At 34.4% G+C, this 15,641-nt stretch overlaps 1 protein-coding gene across 2 annotated transcripts; it reads right to left on the bottom strand.

The window, feature by feature from the left end:
* Positions 1 to 398: 398 nt before the first annotated feature.
* On the bottom strand, positions 399 to 14,380 carry LOC126816326 (transmembrane protein 180). 2 transcript variants are annotated; one of them, XM_050542752.2, is made up of 7 exons: positions 14,248 to 14,380; positions 8,414 to 9,203; positions 8,048 to 8,165; positions 5,215 to 5,311; positions 3,778 to 3,949; positions 3,107 to 3,300; positions 399 to 2,709 (listed from the first exon to the last, which is right to left on the bottom strand). In XM_050542752.2, the coding sequence occupies exons 2-7, from the start codon at positions 9,112 to 9,114 to the stop codon at positions 2,477 to 2,479; spliced, it is 1,515 nt and encodes a 504-aa protein (XP_050398709.1). In that variant the 5' UTR covers positions 9,115 to 9,203; positions 14,248 to 14,380; the 3' UTR covers positions 399 to 2,476. The 2 variants fall into 2 exon arrangements, with proteins under 2 accessions (XP_050398709.1, XP_055955723.1); XM_056099748.1 differs by lacking the exon at positions 8,414 to 9,203 and having other exon boundaries at positions 400 to 2,709; positions 14,248 to 14,369.
* Positions 14,381 to 15,641: the final 1,261 nt, after the last annotated feature.

Below are 15,641 nucleotides of genomic sequence, written 5' to 3'. Positions count from 1 at the left end.
AAATTGACAATCCTTGTGGCAGTGTTCCTTCTATAAATCAAGATGTGATATTTTATATAACCATGTATCTCTTTAATCAACCCAGGTTTAATTCATTACCCAATCATAATTTGACACAGGGAATAGTGTTGAATCTGGAGCTTTTGCTTAGGTTTCACAGAATTCAACAGGTTGGGGGCTGTTACAGGGGATGACAATATGTGTCCACATTAAATGGGGGGTGTACAAACCAATCCAAAGAATTGCAAAAAAAAAAAAGATGGCAAATTAATGACATCTAGATTTCTTATGTCATCAAAATAATAGACATACTTTGCACATGAAAACACAAAAAATGAAATAATTACTTTATTTCTTTAACAACAATTGAATATTTCTTTAACAATAATTAAATTTGTTTTAACATGAAAATATATTACTTTGCATCATTCTTTGAAACAAGAATACAGAAGATCTTAAAGGAAGTGAAAATATATTTCTTAAAAATCCTCAATTTTGGTACAATTATCCAAAACAAAATTCTTTAATAAAAATATAAAATATTAAAACTTTTGACAGTATCTCGTTAGAAATTCATACATTAATAGGGGGGCATGATTTCACTGTATACAATAAAACAAATATCAGTAATTATATATGTAGTAAAGCAAATTATTTATGAATGTTTTCTATTTCTCTAATCATAGAGTGAAAAGAAATCCAAATAATTTCTTAGAAATGCCTATGGCTACTCAAAAAAATATGCCGGTATTTATAAATTATATTAACAATTGAAAAATGGTTCAGTAATTCAACAGAAATTAAATGTATAAAATAATTTATTAGAAATGCTTATGGCTACTCAAAGAAATATGTCGGTATTTATAAATTATTTTAACAATTGAAAATGGTTCAGTAATTAACAGAAACTAAACATATAAAATTGTGATGTACATGTATTCTGGTCTTAATAAGGTCTGGACAAGATTAAAGCAGCATTATGGACGATTATAATAGTTAAAAAATAGATAATGTAAAGGGGATATGCTGGAAATTTCCGTCAAATTATTTCATTCTTAAGCCGAGGAATCGACATTTTAATAACACTCTATTGATTGTCATTGTTACGATAATAAACAAAGTCTTGATTATCCATTTTTATGGTTAATCGGACTCATCAGATGGCATCAAGAGTTGATTATGGTTTTATGTTAATAAATTAATGGTTTATATAACATTTAAGGCCTAAAGAAAGACCTGCAATAGGCAGATTTATCTCTTGCATAATGCCTGTTTAATTCACAAATACATGACTATATATTTTTGCTCCTATTTGAAATAATTGTAAAAATTTATGATTCCATGCATAATTTTAAAATAATTAACAAGTTAGGATACCTGAGACACCACCATTATAATACCTTTAACCATGAACCGACAGCCAAACGAATGTATGAATAATCAAATCTTTTGAAAAGATATTGCAGAATTTTCTACATCATGCTTTGATTGGTAGGATTATACGGAGTTGACAAATCAAAAGCTGTACATTACTGAAAGTGCCTAATAATGAAACATTTTTCTCCAAAGATAACGGGGAGTAAATGAAATGAAATGGGGCTTAACGTCCTACTCCGACCGGGCTAATGAAGATCGGCATACGCCATACAGTGTGCTATGAGGGAAATTTGCCCGGGCAGCGGCACTATGGCCTACTCTTATATCGAATTCCAACTGCGAAGGATCTTTTACGTGCACGCCAATGTATACACTGGACCTCGGTTTTTCGTCTCATTCGAATGATTATACAGCTGTCCTTGTCAGGCCCTCCGTCCTGCACCACTGAAAAGGGGAAACCCCGTCGGACAATTCTGATGAACTTTCTCGGCCAATGCAAGGATCGAAAACGCGATCTCTGGGCTGGCAAGCCAGCATCTTACCCACTTAGCCACCGTGGCTCCCTAAAGTGGAGTAAACAACTGAGAAATAAAACAAAAATTATGTTGATTGATAGACAATAGGATCCAACAACTATAAATTCAAGTTATCAATTAACAAAAACAAAATTCTTTTAGATCCATTTCAACATTAATTCATCATGGATACACAATCGGATCAATGCTTTTGAATACTATCATCATAATACTTTATAATGGAGTACTTAGAATGATGATGTTGAGACAAAAATGTGGGGAAAATTTTTTCACAAAATAAGAAAATGTACTAACCCCCCTAATATCTTCATTTTGATTGAAATTTTAAATATTTTTAAGGACTGGCATAAAATTTTGATTTTAAAAAATGTTTTGCTGGATATTATGAATTTAACCCAAGTTACATCTTCTAGAAATTTTAGGATGTTAAACATTTGATTCACCAAATCTCTTTAAGCAGACCTGAAACCTTGTAACGGTCTAATAAACTTTCTAGATCATATTGTGATATCGTTTGCAGAGGTTAATGTCATAAAGATTTTGTAAACAGATTTCTTTTAGAGTTAAACAAATGTTTTTTCTGAACCTTCTCGTCGTGATTTTATGTATTGTAGTCTGCGACCATGTAATGAGAATTGTGTCCAAACAGCAAGTTGGCAAACAGCACAGATTATAGGTATATATACTAACAAATTAAAACATCCTTGTTTATATGATTCACGACTAGCTACATCTAAATTCTTTACATCAAATTTGATGGATCCTACATCACCGGCTGTTTCAAAAACATCATGACCTGAAAAACAGTTGAACGTTATGTACTTGATTATTTCCAAGTCTTTAGTGAAATGATAAATAATCAGAAACACATCAACATGTTCAGTTTAATCATTAAACATGTTGATCATCATTTGCATTTTTGGGAGAATACCTCATTTTTCAGGTCTAGTCAAGCTGATTATTTATCATTCCATTAAGAAAATCAAATCAAAATATCAATTCTTAAGGTAGATAATCACACAGCTTGAATTGAATAATCAGATTTAAATCCAGCCCATAAAAAGATTTTAACGAAGATTATGGTGGTGATGGCTTGTTTTGACCAAATCCAGTTTATATCGTTTGAAGAGAAGCAAAATGTTAACACATTTTCAAGTCATCATAACTCAACTTTAATAAATGTTATAAATTACCTGTTGTAGATGCTAACATCCAGGTACCTATAAGAGGTGCCAACGTCTGTCCTGGTTTTGACAATAAAGCTGTAGTACCAAATATCAGAGCTGAAACGGCCTGATGTCTGTGATTCTTAACATAGTCTTCATCAACCAGATCACTAATGACAAGATTCAGTAGTTTACATGTACCTTCAGTGAATACTCTATTACTGTAAATATATAAAAAACGATACCTTATTTCCCAAACACCTAAGGCCACTTCCAATTTATTAAGAAATGAGATTAAAGTCAACTCAATTCTGACCAGCTTAGTTTAGTACTAAAACATGATATTGGTGTATTTCTATTTGAATAATTCATTTGCATGCAGAAAAATCATGGGTTAAAACGGGTGACCAGTCATCTCTATATACAGATAACACACCTGATGGTCAACGAATACAACCCCACACACTAGACTACTTGTACAACCAACTAACTTAATTACTGTACACACTGGTGGTTTCTAAATGATTTACTCAAAACTGAACGACTTGTAAGCAAGATGCTTATCCTCAAAACTAAATGGTTATATACAAGCTAAACAGCAGTAAAACCAACAGGCTTTTTGATAATTTTAAACAATTTTTTATTAACCATTGGTGTTTGATTCTAGATAGTAACAAGAAACAAGTTAAGAATCTCACCTGGCAATAAATATACAAAGTAACCAGATATGTGATGGTCCAGCAAAAAACATAAACAAACTCAACAACAGTTTTACTCCAAATAATACATATATAACATTATATACACCATACTTCCGACATAACGTTAAAAAATATAAATTATTTATATGTGGAGCTACAAACGATAATCCTGAAAATATAAAATAAACATAAAATATTAATATAATCTATATATATATTTGTGACTGTCGTTTGTCTGTCTGTCTGTTCGGGGTTGGCGGCTACACTAGGTCTGCCCCGAGTCTGAAATTTGGGGTATAGGGGTAGCTCGGACCGGGGAGTAACATAGGCCAGGTGGCGTTATTCTACCACTTCCGGTTTCGGAGTTATGACCCCCGAGCGAAGCCGGTCTGTTCGGGGTTGGCGGCTACACTAGGTCTGCCCGAGTCTGAAATTTGGGGTATAGGGGTAGCTCGGACCGGGAAGTAACATAGACCAGGTGGCGTTAGTCTACCACTTCCGGTGTTATGACCCCCGAGCGAAGTCTGTCTGTTCGGGGTTGGCGGCTACACTAGGTCTGCCCCCGAGTCTGAAATTTGGGGTATAGGGGTAGCTCGGACCGGGGAGTAACATAGGCCAGGTGGCGTTATTCTACCATTTCCGGTTTCGGAGTTATGACCCCCGAGCGAAGCCGGTCTGTTCGGGGTTGGCGGCTACACTAGGTCTGCCCGAGTCTGAAATTTGGGGTATAGGGGTAGCTCGGACCGGGAAGTAACATAGACCAGGTGGCGTTAGTCTACCACTTCCGGTTTCGGAGTTATGACCCCCGAGCGAAGTCTGTCTGTTCGGGGTTGGCGGCTACATCTGCCACGAGTCTGAAATTTGGGGTATAGGGGTAGCTCGGACCGGGAAGTAACATAGGCCAGGTGGCGTTAGTCTACCACTTCCGGTTTCTGAGTTATGACCCCCGAGCGAAGCTGGTCTGTTCGGGGTTGGCGGCTACACTAGGTCTGCCCCGAGTCTGAAATTTGGGGTATAGGGGTAGCTCGGACCTGGGAGTAACATAGGCCAGGTGGCGTTAGTCTACCACTTCCGGATTCAGAGTTATGACCCCCGAGCGAAGTCTGTCTGTTCGGGGTTGGCGGCTACACTAGGTCTGCCCCGAGTCTGAAATTTGGGGTATAGGGGTAGCTCGGATCGTGGAGTAATATGTTTTAGCTGTCATGGTTGGTTGAGATATTTACTTATGCACTTGGCTCATGTGTTGTAGCCTGAAATCCCCCTTTTCACTCAACTGGTGCTAAATTTGGGATTCAATTCCAGAATGCTCAATTATGTATCCCCAGACATTTCATGCAGCTGCCTCACAACCTCCATTTAACTCTATAGCCTCACAACCTCAATTTTACTCAATGGTTAACAAACATTTGTTAAAAAGTAAGAAAACTGAATTACCTATTAATATTGATCCATACATAGGACTGATTGTTTCTCCTAGTAGATTCTCCAGAAATAGAGGGAAGAAATTACTGTTGAAATGGCAGTGAAATACCTGAAATAAAGAACAAGACAAATTACCATATTGTTATATTTCATTTATCAAAGAGTTCATTAGTGGCTAGAAATAAGATAACTCAGAGACAAACCGCAAGGTTAAATGGGCTGTCTGCTTAGCATCATGATTCAACTTTTCAAAATACATTGCATGTACATGTATCCTGAACTGTAGGTGGGGCAAGTTAATCTCAAAAGTGGAGTGACCCCAAATTGAAAAAGAAACCAATGCGAGAAAGATAGAGAAATGGGGTTTAACGTCCATTCAAAACAAACCAGGTCAATTCGGGACCAACACATGGTTCAATTTTATTTCAATAATTCACATGCGTGTAGGGTTTTTTAGGAGTGGGCAGAAACCGGAGAAAACCCACGAGGTTAGACAGGTGACCCTACTCCTTGTCACGTACAACCGGGATATCGAAACCATGCCAGCTGACTCAATGACAGACCTTATGATACAGCCTGCACATGCTAACCAATCGGCCATCCAACCCCCCAGAAACCAATGCAGTCAAGGCGAAATCTGCATTCCATTGGTAGGCTATTAAAAAGATTTTTTTTTAAAATCTTACAATACAAAGTGCTTATAGAGGCAAAATGTTCTCACAATAACAAATTTGACCAAATCGATTTTTCAAAATGGCTGCCACATTTGGTAATAAAATGACATTGTCACCGAATATAACCAGTCACTATCTCAAAAGATATGACTTTTACTATGTCTTTTATATGGTTTTCGATGTCTCTGAATTTAAAAATAAAATTTGAAAAACAAACATGGCAGAATTTCAAAATGGCAACCAAAATGGAATCCATAATGGTGAATTTTATAGTGATCATTATTTTTCATGGTTGGATACAGCTTTTAACCTGTCTTTCGCAAGGTTTTCGATGTCATTAGGTTGAATTCTCATGTCAAAAAGTCCAAAATGGTGGATTTTTAATTATCATTTTCATCAGTTATATATGTCCTATAATATATAAGGTTTTTAAGGTTATTGAATTAACTTCCAACTCATAAAACTACCTTTGAACAGCCCAGATGGTATAAATTAAAAACGGCAATCAAAATAGAATCCATAATGGCAATTTTCTCCATGTGGATATTGCTTTTAAAATATATCTAATAAAATTTTCAGGGTTTCTAAATTCTATTTTGGGTTCAAATATAAATTCAAGAAATCCAAACATCTGTTTCGTGTTAACACAAGGTACAATTTTATGGATACACAATTACTGAGTTTAAGTTTAATACTAAGCGACGTTTTGACGAGGATACTCTCGTCTTTATCAAGCAAATGATGTTTTTTTGGGGTGCAATTTTCTTCATTTTGTATGTTTTTGCACCACCTTCACCTGGGTTAAAAGTGGTTTTCGTATATCTAGTTGTTAATACACATTTAAACAGCAATTAAATATGGCCTACCCCCAGTAGCACTTTCTCTCAAACTAAAAATAAATTGTTTATTGGAATTTTCTATGAAGCAGAAATTAGCTGAGAATCAGATATCTTATATCAGTCAACCCATTTGTTTTCAGGACACTTTATTTGACACAAAATAGGATTTTCTATCCAGGTGGACCTTCCATTTAAACAACATTTAAATATGGTCTACCAATTGTAGCACTTTCACTTCAGACTAAAATTAAATTGTTTATTGGAATTTTCAATTAAACGAAACTTTCTTGTAGCTGTAAAATACTCAACCAATATGCCCCCCCTTAAAAAAAGGAGTTGGAAATGGAACCCCTCATGGAGCAGGTATCTTATAGACCAATAGGATAGTAACCACAGGTTCATTTCTGTATTTATGTATTGTCTAATGTCCATTGCTGATGAAAAACAGAATTACTGTGTAAATATCAAGAGTTTGTTGTGAAATGAATAACCGACAGAAATGAACCTGTGGTTACTATCAGTCTACATGATACCAGGGACGGACCGGGTGGTGTGGATCCCAGAACCAGGCCTCGGAAGGTGTTACCACTTTATGGAGTGACAATCTTACCAGAAATTAATTTTTGAACCCAATATTGAATTGAGTAATCTTGTTTTACAAGCAATATCCTCAAGAATAAAAATCAGTGTTTTTAGGTAGAAATTGAACTCAGCATCCTCAAAACAGTTATATTACAAGCCATATCCAACGGAAGCAAATGATGATTAATTAAAATTCTGCCATTTTGAATTTCATTTTGAATTTCTGCCATCATGGATTCTCAAAAATTCATGTTACAAGTCATATGCACTCAAGTTACAAGTCATATGCAACAGGAAAAAATGATGATTTTAAAATCCACCATTTGATTGCTGTTATGTTGGATTTTTGAAATTTATCTTCAAATTCAGAGACATCGAAAACCATATAAAAGACATAGCAAGAGTCATATCTTACAAGATTCTCACTGGTTATATGGGAAAAAATTGGCAGTCATTTTGAAAGAAATAGCCAGCATCATATGCAAAATACATTTTTTGAATTTTTTTTACTTGTCAAATTCATTTTTTCAGCACATTTCATCTCTATAAACAGAAAACACACGTTTTACTATAGTATATTAAAATAAAGGTAAAAGCATTTGTGTATTCAATATCTAATTTTCTTGTTAAATTTGTGACCTACGTACAAAACGACAATTGTACTAATTGATAAACAGAGACCTCCAGCCTATGCAATCATTAGATCATTCTCTAGAATTCAATCTACTCATTCCACACTTTTAGACCTACCTGTATTAAGTTCATCACAGAAAATAACAGAAAGTTTTTATGTTGTAAAAGTTGATAAATATAAGATTTAAAAGTTTGGTGACCAGGCTTGATTTCATCATCCAAATTCATTTCTTTGCTGTAATTATAAAATAAAATAAGAGAAAATGATTTTATATGCTGCTAAAAAGAAAAATATTTTTTTTATGGTTACCATGTACAGATTTTTCTTGATCTGTGGGATTGATTTTAAATTTTAGCAAACCTTCAAATCAAAACAAAACAATTTCGGCTTTTCAACGATAAATGTCTTTTGGCTCAATCAATGTACACTTGACAACAGACTTGAACATTTTATCAAGAAAACGTAAAATATTTTAATCTTACCTAATAGTATTACATGTACCTATTACATCAGGGAAACCATGATGAAAATCGCTTGTAGATTTCTGTGATTCTTTTGAAGAGGTATAATAACTTTTTAACAAGGAAGACACAAAAAAAAATCCTAAAAATGAGACAAAGGCCACAACAGCACAATAAATTCTAAAACTATTTAAATTTTCTTTATCCCATATAGCATAGGATAGAAACACAGTTGCTGAGCCAATGGCAGCAAAAACAGAACATTTAGAATTGAGCCTAGTTCGAATTTCTGCAGAAACAGCTAAATCTGCTAATAAGGCTGAATGGTGAAGATCAATCAGAGTTAAAAATCCATCATAAAGACACAAACAAATAACAAACTGAAGCCACGGAAACGTCCACGAGATCCAGAAACCAAGGAAAGATAAGGCAAATAATGGACCAAATCTCTGTAAAAAAGATAATCTCTGTAACACTACGTCATTTCCTTTCTGAGCACTTGTATTTAAATATTTGCTGTCACTCATCCATCCAAATAATGGATCATTACAAGAGTTCCAGATTAAAAATATTGTTTCTCCGATCCAGAATGATGTCTTGTCGATGCGATAAACAGACACAAAGATTTCTACATGATACAGAAGAAAAATGTTGTGGACAATGGTGATGAAGAATGACATTGAGCCATAGCAAATATCAGCTGGGATTTTATACGTTCTCATTTTGAAGGCAGCAAAGGTATTTTATGACCTTTTCCTCTCCAATTCGACTAATCAAGCTAGGTTGTCATCTAGCATATATGTATCAGCACCTAATAAATATAAGAAGAGAACATTAGGAAATATAATTAAAAAATTCTAGGCTCATTTGAAGGGTATGTTCTTGTATTTGTAGAATTATAAATATGACTTTATAGAATAAATTTTTCAAAACCATTACAAATTGAATAGTTTAGTACTGTAAATTCATAAAGATATTTCTCACTCTGATAATTAAACATACATTATGCAAGAGTTAAATCTGCCTAATGCAGGTCTTTCTTTAGGCCTGAAATGTTTTCTAGATTATTAATTAGACATTAACTAACTTATCCAGGCCATAATCAACTCTTTATGGCATCAGATTTCTCCAATATTAAATAGATTAGAACAGTTCAGCCATATTTTGATTTAAGCTAAAAATGGAGGAGCGAGACTTAGCTTCGAACAACCAGTACGGTGGTTTAAATTATTGAACATGTCATGCCAAACCCTCAAAGGCTAATATCTTCACTCGCAATAAAGTAATTTGAATGAAATTTTCAAATTATTCATTTCACATTATCTATTTTCGAACTATTATAGCAAAAATGGCTATCACTATCACTTTATCTAAATCTTACATAATGTATCTTTAAGCTTTTTAAAAAATTTAGTACCAGCATCACTACCTGTAGGCCTAGTCCTGTAATAATTATCAAATGACTCACATACAATATTTTCTGAGTTGTATACATGAGCAGACAGAAAATCACACAAGTTACACGTTATTATTATTAAGTCTGACAAAACTTTTTGTCCTCAAAATATAAATAAATCCCAAAATTGACTAATATGTTAAAATAGCTACACCTCTTTAATTTGGGTCAAAAATAAAATTACTGATTTCATTGGATTTTACATTCTGATTTATGCCAAAATTTAAATTAAAATTAGTTAAAAGGCTGACTTTTGCTTAATCTATCGAACAAAAAATTTAATCCTATAGAGATTGTCCCATCACTAATAGTAAGTGCAGGAGGACGGCACTACAGGTAAAAAAAACAAAAATCTACAAGATAAACCTGCGGACAAGACAGAAAATAGATATTACACCAAATAAACAAATATCAAATTAAGTGAATGGATCCGGGGGGTCAGCCGAAAGCGTATCAATATCACATCAGATTAACCCAACTCAATACTAATTTGTCTAATTTGTAAAAAATCAAAGCTGTTTATCTCCAATCGATCAGTTCCTATCAATTTATGACATCGATTGATGAAGTCATGACTGCAGTGCTGATCAAACCTGCTGAAAATAAATAGATGACACGCATTTATAACTTACATATTCATCTTTTTATAAATATCGAGCAATCAAATTGTTTAACCTGAGCAGATATGTTCACTATAAAACTTTATCAAGGTTTTGATGCAATGAAACTATACACCAAGTTTCATCAACCTAAATCAAACAGAATCAGAGGTATAAACTCGATCAAAATATTCACTCAGTGAACATCTTCACCAAGTTTAAATAGTCCAGCTCCATTTTGCTTTGCGTTCCTTTACATTTTTTAAGTTTTTGCCTGGTACGTACATGTAAATGCTTAGCTGATATTTAAAATATTCTGCCATCCTATTTTTCATGCTTTAATTCATGTGGTAAACAAGATTCTGGGATAGAATTTGATGGGGTCAATAGTGTTCACAATAACATAACTTATCACTGTGCCACATTTGATGCTTTTACTATAAAATTGTTATGGAATTATGTATGATTCAGCAGGACTATAAGCAGAATATGTTCATCATCGATGGGGATTGAAGTCAGTCAAGACATTGTTTGATGAACATCTACAACAAGTTCCAACATTCTAGATAGATCTCAATTAAAAGCTGAGTTATTGTGTTCTAAAGCGTGTGGCAAACCGACAAACCAAATTTAATAGTCATCTGCAAGGGACAAAAATAAACATTTATTATTAAGGCCATTTATACAGCCTAATACAAAACATTCTTGCTTAAAGGGCGTATAGCTCTTATTTTGGAACCTTGAAATATACGAAAATGGTTTTAAAATAAGCACATATTAATGTAATATGAATGTGTTCAATTTTGGGAGGGTTGGATGGCCGAATGGTTAGCACATGCGTGCTGTACATGTAGCATGAGGTCTGTCATTGAGTCAACTGGCGTGGTTTCGATTCTCCGGTTGTATGTGACAAGGAGTAGGGTCGCCTGTCCAACCTCGTGGGTTTTCTCCGGGTCCTCTGTTTTCCTCCCACAGCTAAAGACCCTATGCACAAGCGAATTAATGAAAAAAAATTGAACCATGTGTTAGTCCCAAAATGACCTAGTTTGTGTTGAGTGGATGTTAAAACTCTCTCTCTCTCTATTCAATTTCTGAAAAAAATATTGTAATTTCTAATCAATTATGTTCAGTGAAATACCTTGATGACGCCTGCTTAATCCATTCTACACTTTTTAAGCTTTCATGTGTATTACTCAAAACTAGGTCATTTCAGGACTAACTTTTCAATTTTCTTTCAAAACTTTGCATCCTGTAGTCTCTTCAGCAGTGGGAGGAAACTGGAGGACCAGGGGAAAAACCCAAAACTTGGATCAGACAACCCTACTCCTTGTACATACAACCAGGGAATCAAATAAATATTCTAATCTCATGTTGGACAAAATGAACAGAATATGGCAAGGAACAATGTTCAGTCATTCAGATCGAACAAAAATTGCTGTACCTCCTACACATTACCCTGCAACATTAAGAACCCTATTGTCATCCACATAAAAGAATCATTGCAACATTCGATATAAAAGCAGGCCAGAGCGCTGCTGACCAAAATAAATTTCCAACATAGTTCACTGCATGACCCATGTCCGTTTCATCAGACTAGTTAGAGGTTGCTGAGATTCTTTATATAACCAACAGAAGTGACTGTAAATATGAAAGCTTTCATAGCTGCTTTGCAGATCTTGTTTATTATTATATTTATATTGTGTACTGATTATAAAATGTTCATTGTGTCTTAAATATTGAATTTTAGCATATTAGGATCCTATATTTTCATGATAAGATAACAACATCAATATTGATTGAAATTGACCAATATTGAATTTTAATTTGTTTATGTAATTTTGAATATTATGGAAAATATTGTGTTAGAGATTTAGCTCCTCAATCTAAAATTCATTTATACAACCAAGCTTACCGGTATCAGTAATTACATATATATATATTATGATTTGACATAATATGTCTGGCAATGTGATATTATGATTGTGAAGTGCATACAAGGGCGTGGATTTGTCATAACTTTTGGCGGGGACGGATGAACCCTGGAACCTGGAACATTTCATTACCAAACGAAATAAATAATTACGAACAGTTTACTGTACCAGTGTTACTTTGATGAAAGCTGTAACTAGGAGTAATATGATGACAATATGGAAAAACTGACTACCTACATCAAAGCTGCATAAATATTAATTGTTCATGAAGTTAAGTGAATCGTCAAAAGACGTTCGTTCTACGATCAGGACTGTTCTCTTTGAATATCTTGGCGACATGAAGGGGGGCATTATGCACAGCACACGCCATCAAGTGGTTCACTCGGTTTTGCATCATGGAGTTGCGCAGCCAAGTTTTGATACGCCGCAGAGTGCTGAAGGATCGCACGGCTGAGCAGGTACTAGCAGGGTTCACCAGTGTGAGATGAGAAGAGCTTCGACAGAAGGGAACATCTGCACAAGTGAAATAGATTTGGCAAAAAACTGGCGCTTGAAGAATGACAATACTTGTTCTAAGTCCCGATTCAGTTCCAGATACGTAGAAACAAGCTCACCATCATGTGGATATAAACCTGAAAATCTGTCCTGGCAATTAAAATCATGGGGGGGGGACAGACCTATTCGTCCCCCCCATAGAATCGGAAGGGGGGGGGGACGTCCTCCCCATCCCTAAATCCACGCCCATGTGTGCATAGAGTATCTTAGGATGATTAGCACTATATAAATGTCTTATTTTTTTTATTATTATTATCACTAGCTATAATATACTCAATTTACATGAATAAATTTTCTGATTGATATAAAATCTTTGCCTCAGGGTAGCCTACATGTATTTGTAACCTGCTTAGTTTAAGTTATTCATCACTATAAATTGATTTAATGTTCATATAAGTATAACTACCAGTAGGCTATACCAATCTGTTTCTCAGCGGTAATGCAAAAGCCTTTTTTTAACTCGCACCGATGTATTCCCTTTCAACAGTTTGAAGCTATTCCTATTCCTGTGTTTTATACAGTCGTGAAAATATAAAAACAATGATATACACAAAATGTGATCATGTGTAGAGAGAGAGAGAGAGAAAGAGAGAGAGAGAGAGAGAGAGAGAGAGAGAAATGGGGTTTAACATCCACTCGACACAAACCAGTTCATTTCGGGACTAACATATGGGTCAATTTTATTTCAATAATTCGCTTGCGCATAGGTGTCTTTAACAGTGAGAGGAAACCGGAGGACCCGAAGAAAACCCACAAGGTTGGACAGGTGACCCTACTCCTTGTCACGTACAACCGGGGAATCAAAACCACGTCAGTTGACTCAATGATAGTGATAGACCTTACAGCGCATGTGCTAACCATTGGCCCTTCAACGCCCAGGATCATGTGTAAAAGATTACTGTATGATGTACAATTGTACTGAACAGTGACTAATTAACAGTGGGTCTACTCATTGATAATACCGGTATTAACTATGCCTACGTGAATAAAAACAAATAATAATGGCATCAATATATCATTTTAGATCAGATATCTATATGCTTGCTAATCAAATTCAATGATGTCAATGGGCAGAATCTGAAATTCGTTGGTTACCGTTTCTCTAACGTTGTACGTCTCATAAAATCATATCTACACTTGATTTAAAAAAAAATATAGATAGATGATAATAATTTAATCCATCAGCCTATAAGGATCTAACTTAGTCTTAATTACTATTATTATTTAAGGAAGAAATTGTTTGGCTTGTTTCATATCAATATCGATCGACAGTAGCCTACCACAAACAAGGAACTGACTCCATATTTAACTTACAAAAGCTGGATTAAGTCGTCTGCGAAATGTTGACTCATCCTAATCACTCCATTCAGTAATTATTCCCCGTCGTATGCCACCGTATGTGACACTATACTCACTGTCAACTTCACACCTTAGGAAAACACTGACGTCACGTGACTGCGAAACAAGAGTTACATCCCTTTTGACAGTTCACGTATACTAGAAAAAATGTTTGGTAGGATCGGTGTATTCTTGATCTTCGATGAACATAATTATTGTTTATATTCATACCAATGAATAATTAGTGACATCAATATAGGCCTATTTCGTATTTTGACATTACATCTGTTAAATCAATATTTTTTTTTTTTTTGCTATTATTACTTTTTTGTAAAAGCTAGTAAACGGAGTTACCTCCCATTGCCATTAGGCTAGACACAAAAAGATGATTTTTAAATCGTATTTAATTCTAATTGGTTTCTGAATATACAATAAGTTGAGCTCAGTGTTATTACTGTTAATAGATTGTTTATTGCGACATTGTAGGTCACTACATAGATACAGTGCTGAATAGGAATATAAATGTGCTAGGGGAGACAACCATGCATTTGAATGATTTGGGGAAAAATGTAGTCTGTAGATCACTGATTTTCCAGTTCCCACGATAACATATGGTTTCCCATCCTTCAACATTACTTGCGTGACATTTTAGTCATTTAATCACATGTAATAATTCTCCAAGTTAGAATGGGGTTGGTCTATTGTATGGCCCACTCCAATCCTCTAAAGTTGTGTCAATAGGCCTACCCAATATGCCTTAAAGCCTAAATATGGTGCCTGTTAAAGGGAGAATAACACTCTTGCTGGCTTGACAGCTCCAAAAAATAAAAATTAGCCTTATTCTAAGTACTAGATGTGTTAGTGTCCTACATGTTGTGTAAATTATCCATTAAATCCTATTTTACTTGTCCAGAGGGTTCAAAAATATTTTTAAATCCAAGTCACATTTGAAAAGCTTTACATCAGGCTTTTCAAATCATTTAGTTGAATTTTTCCAATTTTTTTAAAAAAGGTGTGTTAAGATGAAATTTGTATCATCAATTAATTGGAATATTGTAAAATAGTGCAATTTGTTGACCAGAATAAAGATTGGGAAATATTATTCAGTTACAACAAGATTGGTATTGAGCCTTTAAAACTGATTGTGATATCTTTGTTAAAAATCTGGATAAACCTGAGACGTAAAAAGAAACAAACTATAAATGCAATAATTCTTTCACATTAGCAAGACTTTATTTTATGTAACTTATATGAGGAAAGTAAAGGCAATAGGCCTAATAATAATAACTAAAAATAGTGATAAATCATTTTACGATATGCATAGACATAATATACCAGCCTGGGTTATCTCGTTATGGACATATACTACA

Source organism: Patella vulgata, chromosome 3, assembly GCF_932274485.2.
Source record: "Patella vulgata chromosome 3, xgPatVulg1.2, whole genome shotgun sequence".
NCBI classification, from domain to species: Eukaryota; Metazoa; Mollusca; class Gastropoda; family Patellidae; genus Patella; species Patella vulgata.
Note: the sequence above shows the minus strand (reverse complement) of the source record. Positions and strands in the feature narration are given on the sequence as shown.